Here is a 27468-nt window from a genome sequence, read left to right on the forward strand (position 1 = left end):
TTGTATCTCTGCCATTCTGCTGCTGAAATTACAAGGAGTTCAGCACTTGGCTTTTATACCCTGGTCCTGAGGGATCAAACTCCCCATGAAGAACAAGCACTTTAGCAACTGGGCCATCTCCCGAGCCTGCATCTGCATATCTAATCCCACCGCTCAGGCTACACTGGTTTATGTACAATACTGAAGAACCCCAAAGAAACTCCTTTAAGTCTTTTCTCTTCCTGCCTTTAGCCTGGGATCCTCTTGCCTGAATAATCACCCAATTCCCTCTGCTTTCTTTCAGGACTGTCCTTGAGCCTCATCTCCTGGAACTGTTTTTCTACAAGTACCTAAAAACATTATAGCATTTTTCTGCAGTGTGAACCCTATCCAAATCTACCTCATTCATCTATCTCTTCTTTAAAATATACTGTTTCCTTCTAGACTATTAAGGTACACTATTGTTTTAAGTCTAGTATAATGCTTAAAACTCATTAAAGTTTCTCAAAAGGAAAAAAGAATTTGTCCACCAACATATTTTCAAAGGATTCATTCAATAGAACGATGTTTCTCTGTAATACCAACATTCTTCTCATCCTCCTTGCCTTTACTATTTGTCTTAAAGAATAAGCACAGATGACTATTCTCTATCTTTATGAGAAACATGGATCCCAAAGAGTGGTTCATTTAGGAGAATAAGGATGACAACAAGTTGGAAGAGTTGATTCTCAGGGATCAGGTCATGCCAAGTCCTTTCAAGGCCCTGAGATGTTGGGATAGTAATCTTTTGGACCTCTTCTGGACCAGTCACAAAGGCCATTTGTCACTCAGTTGCATCAAAGATAGAAGGCAAGCAAGAAAGGTAGAGTAACTACTACCCTGCCTTCCAATTAGGAAATCATTTGATCATCTTATATAACAAACCTCAAGGGTGCCTGGTATGCGTATTGCCTAGAGTGTGGAAACTTCATCTACATTATAGTAACCAGAAGTCCCAAGAAAGGATGCTCTAAAGGATAAGGACAGAATAGGAGGAATGCAGAATAGCAGCAATGCAGAAGTGAGGCAGGGGATCTACTTAACTGTGTTAAACTTAACAGAACAGCCAGGATAGCAGTGAAAGGAAGAGAGCAGGATCCCAGCCCTCATGAGACAGAGGTAAGAGGATTAGAGATTCAGGACCAGCCTGAGGCTGCATTATGAAACTCTTGCCTCAAAGGAAAAGGGGGTGGTGGGGGGGAACAAGAGTCATATGGAGTCTCAGAACTGTTGTAAGCAAGCATGGAAGGAACAGTAGGAAAGAAAACCCCCAAGAGTTTATACGAAAACTGACTTACACTTAATTGTACTAGAATGGCAAGGACTTGTTCTTTCTGGAGAAGCCCCTCCAGAAGGTCAGCTACCTACCTCTCATCTGTCTCCATATCATTTTATACTCCTATCACGTTTTAACATATATCATAATGCTACACTATGTGAATCTTGGAGGGGAAACATGTTCGTTTTTCTTGAATAATTCTATCATAGCCAAGCACTGGAAATTTCTAAAACTCATTTGAAAGAAACCATAAAAGAGGATATCTACAATCTCCCTTATCATTGCAGACACATTATTTTCTCAGACTTATTTCAACAAAGACAGCCTTGCTCAACTTCCTCTGTCCTTCCCTCCTGTTTCTTCTTCCTCTGAATTTGTTTCTTCCTCCTCCTCCAGCTATTGTTTTTGAGACAGGGTCTCACTCTTTAGCCCAGACTAGCCTCAATCTCAAGGTGAAATTCCTGCCCCAGTCCCCAAGCAAGCAAGACCCAGCACACCCAACTTTTTTCCTTGCTTAAACTATTGGTAGAATCACATTTCTTGCATAATCAGGCTCACGTGTCAGGACCTAACCTCTCGTCATTCTCATAACAGAAAATAATAATGACTGGTGTGCTTTCTGTCTTCCTGGCCCTGACTAAGTGTTCTGTTCATGTCAGCTCATCCTTATAAGCAACACTGTGCGGTCACCACGATCTTCGTTGCCACATCACAAAAGAGAAACTGAGGCATAGAAGGACACCGGGGAGCAAATCAACTTAACCTACCAGACTTCCTTTAGTACGGGTTCTCTATGTACTGTGTCCACACTCATATTCTCTTCTGGGACACCCTTCCTTCAAGGTCTGGCCATCTCAGACCCCATGTTCATGCAGTTGGTACCTGAACAACTATTAAACAATTAATTATTTTTATTGTGTGTCTCATATCTCCAAAGAGGTCATAAGTCAGAAGGGACACATGTGATACTTCTGTCTACCTTCCCGAATACTAATTTCATAGACTAATCAAGTATTGCTTGTATATCTGGTGATGGATTTGATGACTCCTAGGAGTGCCTGGCATATAGTAAGTACCTAATAAGCAGGTTTTGAGACGCAGTCACCAAATGAAGGGAATCAAAACAGAAAAACAAGTTAGTGAGAAAGCCCCTGCCTATGATAAACACGTATCAATCCATATTATTTACTGTAAGATGCTGTCTAGTAAGTTGGAGCATATGGAGAAAAAAATCAAAACAATAGATTTTTTTTTATTTTTATTCTTTTTTAATTAAAATTTCCACCTGTCCCCGTTTCCCATTTCCCTCCCCCTCCTCCCAAATATTGTCCCCTCCCCCCACTCCCCTTTCCCTATCCCCACTCCTCTTCTCCTCCCCCCACTCCATTCCCCCTCCCTCTCGATACTGAAGCGCAGTACAAATTCCCTGCCTTGCGGGAAGACCAAGGTCCTCCCACTTCTATCTAGGTCCAGGAAGGTGATCGTCCAAACAGGCTAAGCTCCCACAAAGCCAGTTCATGTATTAGGACCGAAACCTAGTGCCATTGTCCTTGGCTTCTCATCAGCCTTCATTGTCCGCCATGTTCAGAGAGTCCAGTTTCAACCCATGCTTATTCAGTCCCAGTCCAGCTGGCCTTGATGGGCTCCCAATAAATCAGTTCCAATGTCACAGTGGGTGGGTGCACCCCTCGTGGTCCTGACTTCCTTGCTCATGTTCTCCCTCCTTCTGCTCCTCATTCGGACCTTAAGAGCTCAGACCGTTGCTCCAAATTGAGTCTCTGTCTCTATCTCGATCCATCACCAGATGAAGGTTCCGCAAGTTCCCAGTTTTTGCCCGGCAATCTTGTCTACTTCCCCTATCCAGGCGGATGACTATACGATTTTCTTTGGGTTCACTTTCTTATTTAGCTTCTCTAGGATCACAAATTATATGCTCAATGTCCTTTATTTATGGCTAGAAACCAATGTATCTTCCTCTTGTTCCGATGCACCCAGTGACCTGATCTCCCAGCAATTTCTTTCATATTATATATACTTTCTTGAATGAAATCCTCTTTTGATTTGCTGCTCTCCCCCTACCAAGAAGAGAATTCTCCTTCAGTAGTCAAAGAGTAATAAGGACTTTTGGACTCTGAATGTATAACAAACGGCTCTCTTTTGTGGGGGTAAAAAGGGCACGAGAAGTGAGTCATACATCAGACAGTTGACCTCGCAACCGCAATAACACAGTGAGGCCCTTCAACATTTAATTGCTGCAAATGGGGAGTCGAGAGTCTAAGGAATGCGATCAAACTGAGCCAAGAAGATCCACAAAGGTAGGTGTGCCACGGGTTAGCCAAGAATGTGCAACTCTTCGAAACCAGAAATCACCCTCAAGATCAAAAATGTTCCTTAGTCCATATATCATCATAGTCCTTAGAAAAAAATAGTTCTAAATACCAGGGGAAGGTCATACCCGATAGCACAGCTATCTAGTCCGCATTAATTTTTTTCTCAGTGCTAAAGAACAAGTTGAATAAAGCAAATGTCTCTAGCAGCAAATTAGGAAAGAGAGTGCAACCGAATAGGCTCCTCTTAGAACTACAGTTTCTGCCTAAGTGATCGTCTAATCTCTATGATTATCTTCAGCTTCGCTTCAGTCCTTTTCCAGGAATTGAAATGGGGTCGTGGGACGGGTTCCCATTAGCTAGAAAGCATGAATTGAGGAAGTGGCTCACTGTAATAAAGCTTGTCCTGTCTTAACATGACTGCTGACAACAAGGCAATTTACAAGTGCTGGGTGAAAAACAGTCACTGTGCCCAGACAACAATCAGCGCCTTGGCAAGAGCTGCACAAGGCCAGCATCCTCTTCAGGGAGAGGAAGTGCTTGGGCACTGTGACGGCTGCTGCGGAGTGACTGTCTCACTTTGAAGCTAGATATATCATTAGCAGCTCTCCCACCGCCTGGTGTCTCAGTGATACTTTGTTGGGGGATAATGAGGGTACCCAGAAAGCACTTTGAGGAAGATAGTGACGATTGCAGTGAATAGAACGATACTGAATATAACTTAACTGTTCCGGGTGGCGGGCACAATCCACTGGGGAAAATATAATTTTTATTCCAGCATCAAGAACTCAGTGTGGCTCACATGCTCGCCCTTCTTTCCTATAAGGACCGGCACTAGCAACTTGAATGCCCTGGCAGAATTCTGGCAGGCACCAGAGGAGGTTTGATTTTTGAAAGCAGTCCCTGCAGAAATTGCATTGGCCATGTCGCTGATATTGCATTCGGCCACATGACTGCTTGCTCAAATGATCACACAAATTAACAGTCTTCTGGTTTCTCTTCTAAATCAACTGGGCAACTTCTGATCCTTTTTCATTTTACTTTTACATCTTCACTTGTGATTCTAGTTTTATTTTTTCTTTCCTTGCTCTTTGATCCTTTTACTCTGGACAGCCCAAATGTCTAGGGAAAAGACTTGGACTTGTTTATCAAAAAACAACAACAGAACAAAACCTGCAGTTCCTGTGCATAATTTCAAACATCTTAAGGGACCCGCTTCCACACGGCGTCTTGGTTTGGTTGTCTGAGACATCATTTCACTGTATAACCCAGGCTGCCCTTAATTCTACCCCCCTGCTGCAGTCTTATGAGTGCTGAGACTACAAACCTGTGCTACCGGGCCCAGTTACTCCAACAGAATTTTTTTAATTTTGGGGTTTGTGTGTTTTAAAATGATTTCTTAAAACACTTCTGAATACATAACTTGCTTGAAGAAGTGCAATTGCCAGTCACAAAGGGAAATGCAGGTTGGTGTCAAGCTCCAGCCCCTCACGGAGACTCAAATAAAACTACGAAGAAAGAAGCTTGGCTTCCGCGGGCTGTTCTTTGCCAATGAGTCATGATTAATACCTACACACTTCTGAGGCAGTTTCCTGCCTGCTGGGAGTTAGCAGAGACTAAATCATGAATTTGCCGATAAGGAAAGATTCTCTGGGGTCAGTTCTGGAGCTCGGGCACTGTGGTTGTTTGCTAAGGCTCCTACTGCATCGCACTAGTGCAGAAGGAGGCCCCATCGGGCAGGGAACTCTGGCTGCACCCAGGATAAAGCTGCCTCAAGTGCTGGGGAAATTGCTCAGATAACGGCACACCTGAATCATCTTCCCGTTTGCCTATGAGATTGATTAACAGTCTTTATTTGGAAGAGTCACCTAATAGAAACAAACAAAATATCCTTCCAGCACACCTCCAATTCTGTCAACCTCTGTCTTGGCTGCTCCGCCCCACTGGGCACTTAGCTTCTTATTAAGCCTGAACCAGTGCAAACTTCGGAAGAACGTCTCCCCATCCCGAGATACGGCACCTAAGGTTGCGAGCTCTACGCCCTTAGTATGCCTTGCTTCACAGGACAGGACCCCTTGTTTAGCAACTTTAAGACCACTACCATTTCCAGCCGTTTGCTTCCCACCCTGATAATCCCTCTGTTCACAGACAAAGCGAGCAGAGTCAAACTCTAAGGGTAAACACTCCAGGGGGAACTAAGCCTGTGCATGAAGTGCATAATGGAACAATAATTAAAATACTTTAGTCTATATAGGAGAGAGAACCTTTGGTAAAGTATATCAGAAAGCTCTGATTGATATTTCCTCTCACATGCCCATTGTAGGTTTGGCAGATACCCCAAATACAACAGTACTGCTTTGGCTTAAGAGAAGAAGGCAAAGAGTACAGGACACATGATTAACTTCCAAAATTCCATGGCGGTGGCATACGCCCTTAATCCCATCACTTGGAAGGCAGGGACAAGTGGATCTCTGTTAGTTTGAGGCCAGCCTGGTCTACAGAGTGAGTTTCAGGACAGCTAGGGCTACACACAGAAACCCTGTCTCAAAAAACAAACAACAATAATAACAAAAATTCCAAATAGACATCCCCAATGCATAGTAGATGAGGGTACTAACCAGAAATAACTGCCAAACTCACCATGTTATGTTGCAAACGATTTTGTTAAAACCTATGTAGCCTCATATGACCAATTTGTTTTTTTTGGGTTTTTTTGCTTCCTCTGTCTACCATTTCATAGAGGGTTTAAGAAGAAACAACAAGCCGGGGTGCAACTCATTTGATCGAGTATACCTAGCATACATGAAGCCCTGGGTTCCAACCTGGAGATGGAGGTAGGTGATGGAGGTGGGTCATCTTTCTATCTGTTGTTTTATTGGTTAAGTAATAAAGAAACTGCCTTGGCCCCTTTAATAGGACAGAAAATTAGGTAGGCGGAGTAGACAGAACAGAATGCTGGGAGAAAGAAGCTGAGTCAGGAGTCGCCATGATTCTCCCACTCCAGACAGACGCAGGTTAAGATCTTTTCTGGTAAGCCAGCTCGTGGTACTACACAGAATATTAAAAATGGGTTAGATCAATATGTAAGAGCTAGCCAATAAGAGGCCGGAACTAATGGGCCAGGCAGTGATTAAAAGAATACAGTTTCCGTGTAATTATTTCGGGGCATAAGCTAGCCATGCGGGCGGCCGGGTGCCGGGGACGCAGCCCCTCCGCTCGTATTACAACAGGTAGGAGAACCAGAAATTCAAGTTCATCCTCAGCTACAAAGCAAGTCTGAGGCTAGCCTGGGATACAGGAGACCCTATCTCAAAAATAACAGATAGAAATAAAAGAATTCGATGAAAATTGTTTCCCACAGAGATAGGGGTGGGGGAGAGGGGGCAGATGGGAAGGATTGAGGAAGGAAAAGACAATGGGAGGGGGAGAGAAAGAGAAAGAGGAGAAAAGCAAGAAAAGAGAGGGGAAATATGAGCATCTGGGAATAAAAAGAGACAAAGCAAAGAACCTAGCTCAAGAGGACAGCGCAATGGCAACCAAGTAGCAAGTGACATCTTCGCCTCACCCATGAGGTCACCAGGTTACCTAAGATCTACCATCCACTCCGTGAATGTATGGCTCCTCCTGGGCCACTGTAAGCATGGGAGTTTTCAACCTCAGAGATAGATAACAGCCAAGCTGAACAATCAATCTTTGGCTGACTGTATTAGTTTTCTACCGCTACAATAAATTACCCCAAACAGGATGGCTTGAAACAACACAGATTTATTACACTGTCATTCTGTAGGTTAGAAGTCTAACTGGTCCCTAGGTAGGGGAGGGTCCATTTCCACTCTCTTGCTCCTTTGTACCTTCAAGAGGATGCCCACCATCTTTGGGCTTGTGATTCCTTTCTCCATCTTCAAAGTTAGCCACATAGCATCTCCTGCCCCAGCTTCTGCTCACATCTTCTTCTTCTGACTCTCCTTTCCTGTCTCCCTCTTTCTTTCACATATCAGGATCTTTGTGCTTATTCTGGGCCTGCCTGGATAAATCAAAATGGTCTCCCTATTGGCTTATTAGCAGCTTGAATTCCCTTTTGTCGTGTAAGCAAACACTTACAGGTCCCAGGGATTAGGACATCTTTAGGGATTCATTAGCCTGACTACTACATCGACGTGTATTTTAAAGATCAGGAAAGAAGGTATAAACCATGAACTTTTTTACAGGCAACAGGTTCTTTTTACCTAAAACATTATCTTCTTAAGAAGTTAAAAAGTTGTCCATAAAGCAAAATGTAATTCGATGGTATTTGAGGAACAATTGAAAACAGTCTTGAGGTGAATTGATTAATAAATATTAATTTCTTACCAATGTCTTATGAATCTAGCTTTCTATGCAGCATATAGCCTTAGTGCTGTGCTAAACCTAAGGTGCAGGTAAAGCAGGCTAACATTTGGAGAATGTTAGGGGAGGGGCATGGAGTCTAAGCTATAGCACACAAGAGTATAATCAGATGAGGGGAATGATTTCTACAGATCAGTGGAGTACAGCTGGCAGCAATTAATCAGGTAATTCCAAAAAGCAAGTAAAGATGATTTCAAATGTTTCTAACACACATACATAAACAAGCACACATGCACACACATGCACACACTCGCACACACACACACACACACACAGACACACATGCAACAGTGATGAATATTTAGGCTAATGCATGTGCTATTTCCCCTGATCTATTCATTGCTCCTTATGCATGATACGTCTATCCAAAGTTTACATCGTAACCCATAAGTGTGTATATTATGTATCTTTTTAAAAGTGTAAAATCCTAGAAGCACTTTCTGACAATCTGCACAGAGTTATAACCTCCACTCATGTGCATCTGAACTTAATAACTGATAGGACCTGTACTATGGTACTCAGGCACTGACGATGACAGTGTACTGGCCAAGAGGATAGACCTGCAGAGGCTCAAATCCTCCTTCTGAGTACTTGGGGCTCTGGTTTGCTTTTGGTAGACTTGTGTATGTGGTATACACACACATATGCACATGTGTGTTCTGGTATAGTCACCTGTGCATTCACATACAGAGGCTAGCAGTCCACATGGAATGGCGTCCTTCACCTTCCCCTGCCCCCCGAGCTGGAGCTCACTGATTCATTTGACTGGCTGGCCTGCCAGCCCATGATCCACCTTGTCTCAGCATCACCAAGTGTTGTGATTACAGCTGAATGTAATGTTTCTCAGCTTTTTTGTTTATGTGGATACTAGGATTCTAAACCCAGGCCCCCATGCTTGCCCAGCAAGCACCTTACCCAGTAAGTCATATCCCCAGGGCTGGAGATCGGCTTAGCCATCAGACTTATCTGTGCCTAACTTACCATATCTCTATAACTTACCATATCTCTATAATAACAGTGCCTATTTCATAGGTTGCCATGCAGATCAAATGCTGAATATAAAAATGAAATGCAAAATAAACTTGGTATGGTTCTTGGCACACTTTGAGCCCCCAGTAAAAGGGTTCTCTTACTATCTCACGTTAGAAAAAAATCCCATGCTCAGATACAACAGATACACAGGAAGCATCCTACAACGTGGATTCATTATCTTGGGGCCGGAAAATGAAAGTGAGAACAGGACATGGCCACTAAAGGGAAGCAGCAGGCAAAATATTAAATTAAGACCGAATTTGAGTCTTCCTTTGGTAGATACCCATGGTTTCTGCTTTCAGGCTATCGGAAAGCTAGAATGACCTTCAGTGCTTAATGGGACTGTGACTCATCCTCAGTAAATCACATGATCTTATATTGAATATCTGAAAGAACAGTTATATTTGGTACCATGGAATAATGTGTTTCTCTGCTGAGAATCTTTAAGAAGCTCATTTGTTCTTCCTCTGGATTTTAATGGCTCTCCACTGCCTCATAAACAAAAGTCAAGCTCGTGTCCAAGGCATCGAAGGCTCTATGTGGTACTTTGTCCCTTTCAGTGTTTTTGGTTTTGTCTCCCACGAGTCCCTTACACAAATTAATTCACTGTTGTCAAACTACTCCATTTTCTAACGAGACTCTCCTGGCCACCCTCGGACATCGCTTCATGTAGGACGTATGGTGGTGTGTTTCTGACAAAATTGTGAAGCTGCTGGACACAAGGGATTCTCCATCTTAGCTATCTATGCTTCCCCACACTCGCTTATATTTAATAAGAGCCAAATTTATTCATTAAATTCATTTCCACATAGGAACCTCTGATGCCTGTTTCTGAAAAGCCATTTTCTTCATTCAACTACCAACTTCCTTCTTAAGCTCCCTTAATCAGATAATAAGAACTTCATAATATGTCTTTAAAAAATTAACATTTCTGAGTTAACATTGTTCTCAGGATGGCGCTTTAAAATTCCACACATTGTAAAAATTCTTTCATTAAAGGTTTTTGGGGTGGGGTAGGGGAATGAATGAGAACAAAATATAATGGTACATGTATTTTTTAAAAGCCATAATAAAACCCATTACTCTACATGTTAACTTGAAACAAAAGATTTTTGTGAGGGTGTTGTGGGAGGTCCTTCCACTCCTCCAGCCAATAGCTGCTGAGATACCAGTCCATTGGGGCGTGGTCTCTCTCTTTAAAAAAGCAGCTACTTCCCTCCTTGCTCTTTTTGCTTCCTGCTCCGCTTCCGGCAACAAGACTCCTTCCTGATTGCACAGAGGGCTGTTGTCTGGGGCCGTAATCTATAAGTTTTTTCCCCTTTAAATAAATACCACCCTATTAATCACAATTCCAAACTGGTGTGGGATTGTTTGTGATTTATGCCTTCATCATGAGGGCTCATTAGAAAATAAACCTTTCTCCAGATTCATTATATATGTCAATAGACGTCAAATGATGAAATAATATAGTGACTACTCCCTACCTTCATGGTTACTGTGATGGTGCTATTTACATTTGCTTTATGCAACCAACCTTGTTTTATCACACCACCTTTCTGAGAACATAAAGAGGATGAATCCTGAAATAGAAGAAAATCATCAGTAAGTACTAGTCAGTCAACCATTTAGTTAGTAATCAACACTTAGCAGACACAGAGCTAGCCCTATTCCCATTTCCTAGTTAAACATAAAGGTATTGCTCTCCATAAATACTTGAAATTATTGTCTACAGCATGAAAGGCCCAGTGGCATAACATAGCAGGCACTCAATAGTTGCTAATGTGTCCAAGTCGCCTACTAAGAAAGCCTCCTTGTCATGCAAACAGTCAAAACTATACTTTGAAATGTCACAGACATCGAGTCCCTCTGTCCCAGGAGGGATGTAGCAAGGAGGCAAATCCACATGAAGTCACCATCCCACATGCCCAACAAGAGAAGTAACTCTACCATCCCATCACACAGGCAAGAGAACACATTTATATACTCTGCCCATTTCATTGGAGATTTTCTAAAACTCATATGGAAATGTAACCTTTATTTATTAAAAACCACCCATTGGTTAGAAAAACTGGCCACAGCTACTCATAGGCACTGGTTTCAGCATAAGTGGCCTTGAAGAAAGGCCTGGCATTACCTCATCTTTCTCGCAGTCTTCATCAATCTCAAACACATGGTTAGGAATCTTTTCCGGTCTCAGAGATTTGCTGAAAATCCAAAGAAAATTACTCTCAACACGGAACACAATCCACAACCGTCACCAACAAACAAAGGCAAAATAAGTTGACTTCATTCTTTGGAGAAAACAAGAAAATGCAAGCGGGGAGATGGAAAAGTACTCTCCTCTTCCCAAATGTAGACCTTATTCCTAAGTAAACACGCACAGCTTCTGTTCGCTTGTTTGACTTTTGCTAAGCGAGAACTCCTGACTAAGCTACCCCCCGGACCCCGCATTATTTGCAAATATGGACTCCCACATATGCGGCCAGCTGCGAAGATAAAACAGAGACCAGATAGGAGTCAAGGAGAGCACAAGTTGCTAAGGAACGTATACCAGGGCTGCTAGCAGTGGCAGAACTTATCTCAGAAAGCAACACAGTGTCAATCTGGCTCTCCCTTTTGTTTGCTTTGGGAACCCGGACTGTTAATTTTAGTCTCTTTCCTGGAAAAATGTTTTTGAGTGCTATACAGGGTTGTACAAATGTCCTGCTTCTCCTTTGTTTTTTTCCCCATGTTTCCTAGATGAAATGGTGTGGGACCAGCAGTCATACAGTGGAGAAATGGGGGAGATGGGAGGGCTCAAAGAGGTGGAATGGGTGGGCGGGTCAGACCTAGTCAGTTATTAAATAGCAGAAGGATGACTTTAACCATGACTCCTGGATCAGCCTTCTCAAGCCATTCCTTCAACTTCACTGACAGAGGTCCTCCCCCAGGGACAGCAGCAGGTGTCGAACTGATCAAACAGCGTCTAACTGCTTCACTGACACCACTGGAAAAAGGTTCCCTGTGTTTTCCAGAACAAACTAAAGATTATTCTGTGATCTCTATGGGTACACCAAAGCATGTGAGCCCACACTTATTGGGAAGAGTGTCACTAAGCAAAGATAAAACACATTCGACTAGTCAAAATATTGCAGAAGCCAAATATGCTGTTGTTTCAAGTTTGATTTATTATAGACTATAGCAGGGGTTTCAAAAGAGGTTTCTAAAAAGCCAAATAATAACAATGATAATAACAGTGATAACAATTATAATAATAACTCTCCTGCTTCCCTTGTCTTCAAAACTTACCATGGCAACATCCGAAAGTCTCCAGAGAAGTCTTCGTACTTATAGTTGACCACATGCCAATCTGTGCTGTAGGTCTTAATACACTATAAGAAAATAGGAATTGTTCATTTTAGACATTGGAAAAGAATAAAAAGAAGCATTTTTTTTGAAGTCTGGCAGAGCTGACGATGGTGGCACACACCTGGAGTCGCCAGTAACCAGAGACCTGAGGAAGGAGGATAATGAACTTAAAGCCAGCCTTGGCTGTATAGCAAGTCCCTGTCTCAAACACACAAACCAAAGTCTGGCGAAATACTAACAGACTTTTTGAACTGAGTTGAGAAATGTAGGTATGGGGATATTGCTTTGCCCTCACAGCACACGGACCTGTTACATAAGTTAATTGAGCTTAGGAATTTTATTTCCCATTTATCATAAAGGAAGAGGTACTTTCAACAGTTTGTAATATAAATTTGAAATTCACAGATATGTAACTATTTTTTTTAATACTAAGAACATATGGCGGGTTGCCAGAGAGATGGCTCAGAGCGTAAGAGCAGACACTGCTCTTTTTTTTTTTTTTTTTTTTTTTTTTTGGTTTTTCGAGACAGGGTTTCTCTGTGGTTTTGGAGCCTGTCCTGGAACTAGCTCTTGTAGACGAGGCTGGCCTCAAATTCACAGAGATCCACCTGCCTCTGCCTCCCGAGTGCTGGGATTAAAAGCATGCACCATCACTGCCTGGCTGCATACACTGCTCTGGCAGAGGACCTGGGTTCAGCTCCCAGCACCAGGATCAGGTGATTTACAGTGTCTAACTCTAGTTGCAGAGCATCCAAGAGTCTTTTCTGGCCTGTATAGCCACCTGCACGCACACGGTGCACATAAACTCACTCAGACACGCATGGGTCTGTCCACATGTACGTGCGTGCACGCACCCATAACAAATGAATAAAATAAACACAAAAAATAAGTTCTTTGGCTGGCCATTGATCCCCTTACCTCTTTGACAAATAAGCTCTGGGCCCTCTTTTCAGCATCTTCTGGTACAGTAGACTGCACTGTTCTCCGCTGACGACCAATCACTGAGATCTAGAGAACAAATCGCACTCTTGCTTTAAGAACTGGTTTCGAAAATAAAATGCTTATTCTTTTAAAAAGTACTTATGAACTCACAGATATGTCTTCCATGGGGAACATAAGCAGGTCTCTGAGGGGATCGCTGTAAATCTGCGTTTTCCGTTGGATGATAACATTCTCATAGTCCAGGGGTTCAACTACCTTGGCCTTTTCCTTTGTAAGAGATGAAAGACATAAATTGTTACTGTCAGACTCCCTGAAGAGGGAAATTCCTCTCTCTGTAGCAAAGATACGCTATTCCGCAAATAGGTAATTGTTGATACCAAGTACATAAAGCTACTTTAAAAAGAGAAACCTCCAAAAGTGCATCGATACACATAGCAAACACAAGTGAACACAAGAACATGCATAAACAAACTCCTCCTTACTATAGATAAGAATTCTAAAGAAATAACACCATATTCTATATATCTGTATGTCTTCCAAAAATTCCCTGAATGTGAAGTCAAACAGAAATGGTATATTTAAAAGCCTATGAGTCATTTCGCAAATGTGCACTGTTTGCTGGGTAACTAAGAGGGAAAAAAATCTCAACATCCAAGCTCCCTCTCTGCACCAGATACACAAGCCAAAGAGTGCATTACATTCCAGCTTTGCTAGGGCAAGCGCGAGACCTGGAGATGCTTAATCCTGCTGACGGGGCCTGAAAGGGTGAGGTTTCAGGAGGCAAAGGCTACGGACTCCTGTCAGACAGCTAAGCGATAGTAGAGTACCAGTCTGAGGTTCTTGTTACAAGGACTGGGTCAATAAAAGCTGAGAAATTATAATATGACATAGGAAGAGGGGTAATAATAATAAAAGCACCAACTGGATTCCTTTAGAAACATTGTATTTAGTATCCATAATGTGCTTTGATGAAGTCCACACCCATACTCTCCCTTCCAATTTTTCTCCTACTTCCCTCCACTTTCCTCTCTCAACATGTTGCTTACAATGCCACTGAGTCCATTAGTGCTTCCTATATGTGCATGGGTGTGGGACCATCTACTAGAGCATGGGTTCATGTCCTTGAAGAAATCTGAGCCTCGCTCAGCAGTCATCAATTGCCAACAGAGTGCTCTCTATGAGCAGGGAAATGTTTTCTGTCTATTTCCAGTGCAATGCTCCTAACAACCTACGAAACAGGTATAATCGACTCCAACACATTACAGTTGGGAAAGCCCTGGATTTAACTAGGTTAAATCATTTGCCTATCTTCAGAGTCAAAAGTCAACACTAGGTCTGTACCTGAAAAGATTCATAGGTGCTCTTTCCTGCAGTCTCCCCCTCACTCAGAAATACACAAAGATATTACTGTGCAAGGTCTTGAACTTGGATTATTCCACTACCTACCCGCCTGTCATTTTCTTTCACTGAACATACCATGTTCTATTTTTTCCTCTCTGCCTATTTGAAGGCATGGAACTTCCCACAATAGAAAACCAAGCTAAACTTCTCTATGAGTAGAAAGGGAGAAAGGATGAAGGCCCCACCTTCCCCTTCCAGTGAGATTCGGTTGTGAACCGCTAGCCTTGGAGGCAAGGAAAAGCTTTTATTTGGTCACTGTCATAACAATAGCACCTAAAATACCCATGCCCAGTAGACATTCAAGTGTTAATTATGGAATGAACTTTGAGATATCCAAACTCAGTTAAAACCATGTCTCTACAGGCTAATTTCAAACAATTACATGTTAATTGTTTAAACAATATATGTCAATAATTTCTAATCAGGATGTTTTATTTAAATGAAATTATTTCAGTTGTATCAATAGAAGCTGAATAAGGAAATTCCACATTTAAGATATATTACATTGGGTCTGGAGAGGTGGCTTGGTGGTTAAGAATACTTGTTCTTACAAAGGACCCAACACCCACATAGAGGCTCCCCATTTTCTTGGTACCAGGCATGCATCAGCTGCAAAACACTTATACACAAAAACTAATAATAAAATGAATCTAAAAAAAAATCAAAAAGACAGTCAGGCAGTGGTGGCACACACCTTTAATCACATCACTCAGGAGGCAGAGACAAGTGAATCTCTGTGAGTTTGAGGTCAGCCTGGTCTATTAATCAAGTTCTAGGACAGCCAGAGCTGTTACACAGAGAAACCCTGTCTTGGAAAAAAATTAAGAAGACATATTAAACCTTCATCACAAAAACATAATACATGTTTAAAGAGATATATATTTAACATGATTTAACATTGCATGATATATACATATTTTTAGCATTACTTGGTACTCATTAGTATGTAGAATTTTTATGGTTTTATGTGTCGCTTAAATGTTGAAAAATAAGCTGGGCATGGTGATGCATGCCTTTAACTCCAGAACACAGAAGGCAGAAGCAGGCAGAGCTCTGAGTTCATGGCCAGCCTGGTCTACATACTGAATTCCAGGTCAGCCAAGGGGTACACACTGAGACCCTGTTTCAAAAAAAAAAAATTGAAAAAAAACAGGGTTTAGGTGTATCTCAATAGTAGAACATTTACCTAGTATGCAAAAGGCCCTGGATTCAACCCTCAATACCAAAGAGTTAGAAAAATAAGATACATTAAATATAGTCCTCAGAGTCAAGGCCTAACTAAATGAATTAGCATCCATTAACTAGGCTGTACAGGAAGCCCACATATATCTGCTTCAAGTAACTCAGTAAAATGACAAAAAGAAATTCCTCTTTTGGCTTTCTAATAGCACATTAGTATAAAATAAGCCTATGGTACAAAGGATCATCTGTTTAGATGTAAACTATATGCCTTCTAAAAGTGAAATAAACGTTTTCCCTATGTTTTAAAACTCATATATGCATGCCACATAAAAAAGAGTTTGTTTTTCATTTCAAACAGATTCAACCTAATGTTCTAGGTCTTCATTTCTATTCCTCTGTCGCAGATGGCAAGATGCGAGAAGAATTAGAGTAACTACTCTGTGGATCACAATGCTCCCGCCTAAGATTGTGATTCTCAACCCATGGATCACAATCCCTTTGGGATCGAATGACCCTTGCACAGGGGTCGCATAGCAGATATCCTGCACAGCAGATATTTAGATTATGATTCAAAATTATACCAAAGTTACAGTTATGAAGTAACAATGAAAATAGTTTTACGGTTGGGGTCATCACAACATGAGGAACAGTATTAAAGGGTTCCAGCATTAGGAAGGTTGTGAACCACTCTTAACAGAAAATCTAGCTAGACCTGCGAACCAGGCTTCACCATATGAAGAAAAAAGAGGCCTGAAACCCTATATTTCCCTTCCAAATGGATTAAATTATCAGAGACAAGGAAAAGGTTGGACTTACATATGGAACTTCATGATTTAATAGATTTAACAGGGGTTCTTCCTACACCATAACCTTTATTGAGTTTGGGAGTTTTTTGGTCATTTTGTTTGTCTTCTATGATTACCAAACAGAAAGTTCTTACCACACTTACAGATTTTTCGAGGGGGGGAGTGATCAAAACATATTATATACACATATGAATGTTCAATAAAATATTTTAAATTAAAAACAGAAAGCTGAGCATTCCTTAATCCTAGCACTTGGGAGGTGGGTTTCTATGAGTTCAAGGCCAGCCTGATCCATAATGAGATCCAACAATGGCTACATAGAGAAACCCTGTCGAGAGAGAGAGAGAGAGAGAATATGGATTTTCTTCCATATTTGTTATTTATCCTTTTAGTTTGTGCAATGATTAGCCTACAAAGACTGTTTTCATAACCCCAGAAAACTGTATCATAATAAACCAGATTTTACTAATCGCAAGGCCCCAGCGTAGCTTCACGAGTTCATAACAGCGTTAGGCAAAAGGCAAAGGCGCTTATGCAATCTGGAGTTAAGTGAGCAAATGTTTCCATCTCGACTTCCTAAGGAATGACAAGAAAGCAGTCAACCTAAATCTGGAACCTACTCAGTTTTCATCCGGGGAAAGAAAACAAAGCGATCTGTCTTTGAACGTTCTCATTCACTGAGCCCTAACCCCCTTGGTATAACTTGCTGGTAGCAATCTTAGCGTTTGCTGTTCTGCTCACTTAAAGATCACTTTGCAACATTAAAAAAGCACTCACAACTGCATTCTGCTGTTATGACTGAAGGACCATCAAGTACACACACTTTTAACTTTCTACATGACGGAAGTGGCTCAGGGGATTCAGCTGTCTGCCAATATCAGCAGAAGCACCACTATGACCATTCAGGCTCAGATTCTTTCTTCTTTTTGCCACGTGAGAAATAGGATCTGGTCCATGGCAGGCGAGTACTCTAGGACTGAGCTACACTGCAGACCCCAACTCCATCTTCTAACTGCTGATCCTGTTCCTTTTGTCAGTGTTTCACACACTAAACGGATGGGCATGCAATCCTCAAATCAAATATGTTTTCTGAGTCTGGAAATGTAACTCGGTGGTAGAGGGCTCGCCTGAACTATCGTAGGAGACCCTGGGTTCAATCCCAGCTCTAAAAACATCTCTATGGAGATGCATTTATTTAAAAAAACAAGCTTTCTGAACCTCCTGTAAAGGCAAATAAATCATTATTTACCCAGGTTTAGTAACAATTTTCAATAGCCTTTGGGGTGTAAATTCTAAAACTAGGAAGAAACACATACTTCACAAACTGAGAACATCTTACTATTTCTATTATGGGAAAACAGAAAAACCATCAGTATAGATTCAGCTGCAGGATGCCTCTTGGCAAAATGACTGGAAAGAAAGGATCCCAACTGAGGGTCTATCCACAGCATCAAAACCGGGACATTCTTCTTTTGTGGCAATTCTTACACATCCATTGTGGGGATCTTTCATCATTTTAACTATGCATGTGCAAAGTACAAAACCATGTCTGTAATCCTAAAACATGAGCAAATGTGCATTCTTGCATTACAGCTGACGGCGTACCCACTGGTGTGGACAGTGCAATCATTGAGTCTGTCCCAAAGCACACACGGCTAGTCAGCCTGTGTAGACCATCATTAGAAACATAAGCACAGATCCATTTGTTTAAGACAACACCGTGCAGGGGCATGAGGAGCACTTGTTACGGAAGCCTGACCACCTCAGTTACATCTGGAAACCCACACCACCTCTACAAAGCTGTCCCTGACCTCTGCACGCATACCCTGGCACATATGCACAAACCCCTGCCACATACACACACACCATGTATATATACAACCACGGTAAGCAACAATAAAACTTAAACCACAAATAACCTCGTATTTCCAGACAAACACCACCAAACCCAGCCCGACTTACTTCTGCTGAGGTATTGCACTAAAGGTCATGAGTTTACCAATAAATCTTCTATTTTAGAAACCAGTTCTCCTGAAGAATTCGGAGAATGCGTCTTCTGCCAGTCTAAAGTGAGGACTGGCTGCACAGAATCCCTTCTTTATCACACTGGGAGGGAGAGCAGAAAGCTTAGCAGCGAGGCATGGGGCCAATTCCAGCACCTGGCCCAACCCATCCGCCACATTAGGTTTCAATGTGTAACGGGCAAGGCAACAACTGGGTTAAGACGATGACTTGGTTCAACTTTTCATGTGTGTAGTTTTGAGACAGGAATGTATTTTCAGTGGCATCTGAATTCTTTAGTCTTATTCCTTTGCTGTTGTTTTAGAGAGAAATGGGAGACTTACTAGGTATCCCAGGCCAGCCCCAAAACTCATGGCAATCCACCCAAGTGCCGGGATCACAGGCAAAAGGCACCATGCCTTGCTGAACATTTTTATGGAAGTTGATAGTGTGAAGAAAAAAGAGATGAGTCACTCCGTCCCGTGGCTCCTCCACCCACTTCACTTGGAACTTTCTGCACTGCCCCTTGTCATTCAGCCCCCCTCCCCCTTTTAGCCACTCAACAGTAGTTTCTAGTGTTCTCTCCAGGGAATACCTTAAAATAACCCTCTGCACTCAAAATGGCCACTGGGGGCATGGAATTTCCGGCAGGAGAGCAAACAGAGCAGGTTCAGAATGTGGCATATTTATTGGGTCCCCACTAAGGTCCAGCCCCCATCTTAAGCCCTGGTGAAACAGACATAAAAAGAATTAGACCTGCCCCTTAAGAAACCCCAACAGTGCAGAAGGCAAATAAACCCAAGACACAAGACTGGATCCTAGAAGCTGTCTTAACTTGAAGCCACACTTGGCTCCTACGTCTCCATCATACCTACACCAATGACCAGTGCTGCTTCTAGCATTTATCTCAATCAGAAGCTTTCCTTGTGTGAGGATATGCAGTCTCAGATCACTTCTGTGTGTTCATAAACTCTAGAAGAAAGCCAGACATGGTGCTACACCTGGTGTCCTAGCACTCAGGAGGCTGAGGCAAGAAGATTACAAGTTCGAGGCCAGGCTGAACTATACAGGAAGTCCTTATCAGACCATGAACACACGGGCACGTGCACACACAGAGAGACACACAATCCCAGAAAAATCAGACTCTTATCAATTTGTTATTCTTATCTACGTGAGTTCATGCGTGTATGGCTGTTCACATGTGTGGACACACATGCGTGTGACGGTATACGTGCATATGCATGTAGAGGCCCCAAGTTGCTATCAGGTATCTTTCTGGATTAGTCGCTTTATTTATTGAACCAATTCAGCTAGTCTGGATAGGCAGGGCCCTGGGGATCTCTGCTCTCTAGCTTTGAGAGGACTAGAATTGCAAGCAGGTACCATGCCTGTCCAGCTTTTATGTGGGTGTTGGGGATCCTGAGTCAAGTCCTCATGGTTGTGTGGTGAGTGCTTTAGCCACCGAGCCACGTCCCCAGGCCTCATACTACTCTCAAGATAGCCTAAGGTGCCTCTTCTCTAGGCCGCAGTGTTTTGATCATTGGCTGTGGCATGCACTCTACTTTGCCAGGGCACTCTACTTCGTGGTGTTCAATTTTCTCAGCAGAACCTTAAACTCCTGGTTGGGAGGAAAAACAATACCTTGTGCTTGGCCTCATAGACCCAGCACCATGACACAGACTGTTAAGCTCCACACACGACAAAAATCCTGTAAGCAAGGTTTTTTCTATTTTTTTAAATGTTCATTTTACATATAAGGAAACTGAGGTTTAGGCAGATTGAATGCTTCATATTTATGGAGCTGTATTGGTGCTCTGTTTGTTTGTTTGTTTTTCAAAACAGGGCTTCTCTATATAGCCCTAGCTATCCTGGAACTCAGTCTGTAGACCAGGGTGGCCTCAAACTCACAAAGATCCTCCTGTCTCTGCCTTCCGAGCACAGGGATTAAAGGCGTGCGCCACCACCCAGTTTGGATCAGTGCTCTTAACCATACTATGTACCCATAAACCTGTGCACTCGAAACTCCACAGATACTTAATTCAATATTTCTTCATTCTTGATCCTACCTACCATGTTTTGTTTCCGTCTGCGGACTTTACATTTTGGCACTTTCTAAAACTTGGAGATATCTTATCTTTTTTTTTTTTTTTTTTTTTTTTTTTTAAGCAAAATGAGACCTTCTTTTCTTACCCTGATGCTGAGCATGGCTGACTAGGCGAGCTTGTATCTTAATTGGATAAGGAGTTTTGCATTTCCCGGCTGTTGCTTCCAATTCAGCATTTGTCTCCAATGAGTAGGGATTAACACCTTGGATATTTTACTTTGAGGAAAGGAGCTGGCAGATTCAAGTGGGAAGAATCGAATTACAAAAAAAGAAAAGTAAGATATTGTCAAGGGACCGTATCTAATTCATCTCAATCTCCTCCACAGAACCTATCAGAGAGCCCTGAAAACTCCAAAGCCAGCTTTTGTGGTTCCTGGGGACAGCCAGCTGCATAATACAAAGAATCAGTCTTGTGTACAAGTTTTCCAAGCCAAAATGGCCACCCAGAAGGTCAGGAGAGCAAACAGTGTTCAGAACCGATTTTCAGTTTCCAACTTTAAGGAATGACTTACAACTCTAAGAGTCAACAAAACGAGATTTCAAAAGGTACTTAAAATTAAACATAAAGATAACCAGGAAAAATAACATTACCTACCCCTCCCTATTTTCTTCCAGTTTGATAACTTTAGCACAGGAAATTTTTTTATTGATTTTTATTGAGCTCTGCATTTTTCTCTGCTCCCCTCGCAGGGACATCTTTAATGCAAAATTACTTCCCCTTTCCAAGTCTACTTGCTATTTATTTTGAGAACTAGTCTGAAATACTCAAAAAGATTTTATTTTAAAGAAATGACTGTATACATGCTTTATGAGTGGTTCCGTGCTTGCTTTAACTCAGATATTATATAAATAATCCCTATTCTCCCCAAAGGGGTAAGGAGAACTCTGATGAACTTTGCTGTAGTCAATGATTCTAAGCTGACTCAATCCACTGGCTCTCAAGCAAGAACAGATTTGGATTCAGTGCCTCCTGGCTTGGCATTCACTTTATGCTGATAAGTTTTAAATGACTCAAAAGGAAGACAAGAACAGGGGGAAATTAACAAAAGAACTTGAATAAATTGAGAGGATGTCAATTAGAACAATACTATTTTTTATTCTTAGCACACCATTATTGATAGGGAAAAACTGCACCTTGGTAAAACATAACAACTTTCCAGAAAAACCAAAGACTTGAACAAGTTCTCAAGACAGACACAATTATGGCAAACAATTTGTTCCAAGCCTGTCAACTAATTCCAACCTCCCTTGGAAGTTTGTGTTCACCATAGAACTGCAAAAACGATGAGAAAGTTCTCACTAGGAACAGTCACCCACCCCTACAGTCCCAGCTATTGGGGAAGCTGAGACAGAGACTATGTAAGCCCAGGACGTCAAGGCCAGTTTTGACATTTAAAAAATATTTTCACTATGAGGGTGGTGATGACACATACATTGAATTCCAAGTATTCTGGAGGCAGAAGCAGGTAGGTCTCTGAATTTGAGGCCAGCCTGGTCTACAAAGTGACTTCTATGGTAGTCAGGGCTATATAGAGAAACCCTTTCACAAACAAACAAAAAAACCTTCACTGACTTTTTTCCATACTTATAAACGGAGTCATAACATTGTATTCTCAGCAGAAAAAGTCAAATACACAAATATTCCATAGATGTACAGACAGTGAAAAACAAAACACCTGCAGTTCGTTTTAGCGTCATCAGAACACTACTGTTTACATTTTTGAACGTGCAGCCACAAATAATTTTCCACATTGGGTTGCCCCACAGGTCTGTGCATCTCATTGGTTTGTTTCTGATAACGGACTAAAGAAAACTGAAAAGCCCCAGTTTGAAAATGAACCGTGAACAGGGCAAAAATTTGACTTCCTGCACAAATATTTTAGTCTTCCCATAATTGGTCATCTTGGGTCTACTCCTTAACTAAAATGACTCCCCCCCGTCTTTTTGTCCCTTTTTTGTGAGCCCCTCCCAATCCAGGAAGCTGGCATCACTATATGAGATAATCTACTGTGAAAGCTACTTCAAGAAAATAAAGGCAATGCATCTTGGGCTTTTCTTTAAAGTTGGGAGCTTTCCTATTTCTTTGAGTAATATTCCAGGACACAGTGAGCCAATCCATGTTAATCCTATCTATCCTTCTATAACTCAACAGCCACACCTGCCTCAGTGTGGCTCTCTATTTTACTGCCCTATTAAGTCACACACACCCTGGGCAGATGGGCCTCCTCGGTGGCCAATCTACAATCATACCCATGTTGCTTTAGTCTGGTTTAAAGAAGCTTAACATGTACTCCCCATTAACACAATTGATTTGTTTCCCAACACACATCTCTCACTCCCCTGTCCACATTATCAGGACTTCTTCTGTGGCTTAGCTTTTATCTGTCTTTAGGAATCTGACCAGCATTCCTTGGGTAACCATCTCTTGGGTAGCCTGCCATAACTATGATCTTTGAATCCTTCTTTAAGCCAATTCTCATTCCTATGACAAATGTCCTATGACTGGAGACAGTATTTGAAAGGAGTCCTGGTGTGGTAGGGCTTTAATTGACTAGTAGAATAGCTTGGCTAACATGAGCAAGTTCTTGTGTTTGATCCCAAGAAGTGAGCACACTTGTTTGTGCCTGTGTGTGTCGCGCGTGCACACACACACACACACACTCACAGAGAGAAAGAGAGAGAGAGAGAGAGAGAGAGAGAGAGAGAGAGAGAGAGAGAGAGAGAGCCGGGGCCCTACTTTTGCTTCCTATTGCTGTGATAAAACACTGACCACCCAATAGCAATTTACTATTGCTTCATCTTACAATAGTCCATCATGGAGAAGTCAGGGCAGGAACGGAAGCAGAGACCGTGGAGGAACGCTGCTCATTGGCTTGCTTCCCGTGACTCACTCAGCTTGCTTTCTCACACCTCAGAAAAGCTTGTTTACAGTGGGCCAGGCCCTTCCATATCACTTATTAATCAAGACCATGCCCCGCAGGCTTTCTTACAAGCCAGTCTAACGTTCCCTCTTCTCGGAGGACTCCTGTTTGTGTTGAGATAACCAAAACCAAACCAAAATAGAAAGAAAGAGAATTTGAAGTATTAGGGGTCAAGACCTATGAAAGGCTTCTTGAACACCTAAAGTATACTGAGGAATGGTGAAACCCAATTGCCCTGTATGCTAAGTTTAGCGATAATTAAGAAAAAAGCTAAAACATAAAAAAGTTTCACTTCCTTGTATGTTCAAAAAGATAAAAAACCTCCAGTGTCGCCTCAGAGATGGGTTCCCAGGACAGAAACCCAGCTGTTCAATAGCACAGTTAGATTTTGGTGTGTGAGAAGATCCTACCTCAGTCAAAACTTTTGCTGGCCAAGCTGCTACAAAAGTGAGGCTCCCTAGTCAGTCGTCCCCTCAGGATTCGTCCGGGGTACTTAGAGAATAAAATGCAAACCATTTATCTTAGTCACACTGAGCTTCAGCCAGGGGTGAGGCAGTGAGTTACAAACTGTTGAAAGGTGAACAAGAGGCAGACAGAGCCTTCTGTGAGCCCATGAACTAGAGGGGCAAACAGCCATGCTTTCCCACAGAGAGCTAGGCTGAGATACGGCCAGGACTGGCATGGTACCACATTAACTTATCCTGGGTAGAGATAAACATGTATGTATTTCAAATAGGGCACCAAGGACAGAACAGGAAACTGATTTCACCCAAGTCTAGCTTGGTGAACCCATGAGGTTAGTTGGAGTTACTCACAGAAGTGTGGGCAACTTATCAGTAAACAGCCCTCCCTGATCCCTGGTAATTGTTAACTGTTTATATACCCTGGAGGAGGGAAGTGGGGGGGGGCTAGCAAACTTCTCCTGGAGTGTCACCAGAGCCCTCCCTTCACTCAATGAGGGAATGTTAGCAAGCTCAGCCTCCTGACAGCCTCGTACAGGTCATTCCAGCTGCTCAAATTTCAATACAGCAAGGGCCGTGCCATGGCTGGAGCTCAGAGTTCCACAACAGATCAAGGTATACAGAGAGTGCTGTGTGGACCGCCAGTAAGGGAGACAGTGCTGGTGAGGGAGAAAGAAGCAGTTGGGCTACTACCCAGACAATGGAAGACCATCATCCTGCAGCAGGCGAGGTGAGCAAGGCAGCATGGGAGAAACAGTAAGCAGAGAATAGAGGGTGGTGTTCGTGAGTCTGCTGGGGTGCAGCAAAGGGAGATGGACCAGCTGAGCTGGTGAGGTCCATTCACGGAGGGCCATATGTACCAAGAAAATGGCCTGAGACTGTCTCCTGGTGTAGGAGTGCGGAGCCAGCAGAAGTTGTTTTGTTTTTTTTCTTTAAGCAAGGGAATGACATGAACAGATGTTTTACTCATATTTATGCACTGAAATCCAGAATGTCCATAATAATGGAAATTAATCCATAAAATGACAACATAGCCTGAAAATGTACCCCACTGTCTCTATTTTCCAGGAGCAATGCACTAAATTATAAAAAAAAAAAAAAAAACAAACACCTGCTCATTAGAGTTGCATACAAAACTCTTGAGGGAAAGCAAGCAGGAACTTTTGTACGAAGAACCTTTCTTTAAAGGACACCAAGAGAATGCCTGTCTCTATCTCCCTTGTGACAGACTAAATTAACCCGAACAGTTCATTCTGAAAAGATCAGCTGCCAATCTGTGATTGAATTTGTTCCCAACACCTCTTCATTGGCTAATTTGATCCAAATCAGTTAAACTGTTCATGAGATGAAAGTCAACTCACATTATTCCTTTGTCTAAATTCCTTCAGCAGCTTCTCAGAACCTGCTGCATAAGACCCAAACTGCTGCGAAAGGTCTCTAAGACACTTTGTGATCTGGCCTCTAATCCCCTTCTCCAGCCTATGCCCTCCAGCTAGAGTGGCCATCGCTCCTAGTAGCTCATATGATCTCACTTTTGTTGGCCCTGATTCCTCCATTTGGTTCTCCCCTCCACTACACCACAAAGTCCTGTAAAGCTACCTGATCTATCCAGGTACATGTGGCCAGCCCCTGATATCCAATGGTGCTCACCTCCTGAAGCCTAGAACCAGTAGCTTGCTTCCTTTGCCATCCTAGCCCACGACTGAAGGGCGCTGATGGCGTCAGTGTTCTTCAATTTTCTCCCTTACCCTCCCCACCAAAGAAAAAAAAGCCTTGAGGTGGCAGGTTGTTGGACTTAGTCACTGCTGGGTCCCCAGTGCCCCCACATTATATCCTGAAAGAGTGAATGAGGAAGCTACAGACCCAACTGCCAATGTCTTTCTAATCCTTAGCGTTAGGATTGTCTTCCCCTTGTAGTCTTTCCAAGATGAGCACTCACTGAGAGATACTCATTAGGGAGGGGCCGAGGAGCCCTGCACTGTACATGTGAATAGCACGAACATCACCCACCCATTACTCTTTGGATACATTCATAGAGCTCTAGCTGAAGTTTTCTGAGGACAGGCATACCTGCGCAAAGAAATACCAGGGCTGGGCAGTTGAAAATGGTGTCAGTTTGGGCATTTGAGTTAAAACTGAGAGGAAGCAAAAGTCCATTCATACTGGTTGTGGTGTTCTTCTTCAACAGGCTTCTCCCAAACAGTCAATTAGCCTTTCAGCCTCTCCCCTCACCTCCCTCTCCCACTGTTGACTTCACATTTAGCCTGTAAACTGAATGTGCCCACAAGAACTTTCGCTGATTTGCTGCTAAAAGCACTCCAAAGTACAGTCATACATGCTCAGAAATCGAGAGAGGCTTTAGCTACAACAAGCACTCCCCCATGCCCTTATCTAAGCACCCCCACTTGGTAGTGCCTACCCCACTTCCTGCAAACTCTACCATGAGAATGGGGGGCCTCTACACTATAGCATTGACTAAGTTACTACCCCAATATCAAAACACTATCTGTCCTTAAAAATACCCTCCGCACCTTCTCTCTTATATATTCTTGAGCTCGGTGGACATCATTGTCATGCTCTCTGCATGACAGTGCACTAGGGTCCTACTTCCACTGTCAGGGGAACTGAAGCCTAAAGGTCAAGAGTTCTCTCACTTACCCCCTGTCATTTTAAACTACATCTACCGCCGCTGCCACCATTCCAAGCCCCAGATCAGCCTCCTCGCTGTTTTCTCTGCTGTGCCCTGTTCCTAGGGGAAAATCCCTGTTTGGTGCTCATAGGCTTCCTTGCTGATTCAGGTTCTAAGTTTAGCTGAGCTGCCATCCCTGCCCGGAAGGCTTTGCCTTAACTCCTTCCAAGCCTCCTGTACTCCAGGCCCCTGTGTCACAGGCCTGCGAATAAACAGTAGAGAGCTGGAGGATACAGCTCGGTGACAGAGCACTTGCCTGGAAGAATAGGAAACTTGAGTTTCGTAAATGGAAAGAATTCATTGACAACACCATGTGTACAGCTCTACATCCTTCTAGAAGAGTCTGGAGCTTCTGGTAATCTCAAAGGAATGTGTCACACGAGAAAGGATAAGATCAATTGCCATAGAGGCTTGGCTCTAAATGGGTTCCCAGGTGTCCAAGGGGATGTCCCCAGCTAGGACCCTGGACAGTGGAAGAGGGGGTGCCTGAACTGGCCTTGTCCCGTAGTCAGACTGATGACTATCTTGAATATCACCATAGAACCTCTATCCGGCGATGGATGGAGATAGA

General features: G+C 42.7%; 1 protein-coding gene across 3 annotated transcripts in view; it reads right to left on the reverse strand.

Moving 5' to 3' along the window:
* Positions 1-27468, reverse strand: part of Dock11 (dedicator of cytokinesis 11) — a 190463-nt gene that overhangs the window by 122754 nt on the left and 40241 nt on the right. For all 3 annotated transcript variants that reach the window (XM_057759066.1, XM_057759065.1, XM_057759067.1), the window contains exons 2-6: positions 13483-13599; positions 13309-13398; positions 12331-12413; positions 11177-11246; positions 10527-10622 (exon numbers count right to left, since the gene is read on the reverse strand). In XM_057759066.1, coding sequence (XP_057615049.1) covers positions 10527-10622; positions 11177-11246; positions 12331-12413; positions 13309-13398; positions 13483-13599 — 456 coding nt within the window. The remainder of the gene's footprint in view (positions 1-10526; positions 10623-11176; positions 11247-12330; positions 12414-13308; positions 13399-13482; positions 13600-27468) is intronic.

This window comes from Chionomys nivalis, chromosome X (genome assembly GCF_950005125.1).
Source record: "Chionomys nivalis chromosome X, mChiNiv1.1, whole genome shotgun sequence".
Classification (NCBI taxonomy): Eukaryota; Metazoa; Chordata; class Mammalia; order Rodentia; family Cricetidae; genus Chionomys; species Chionomys nivalis.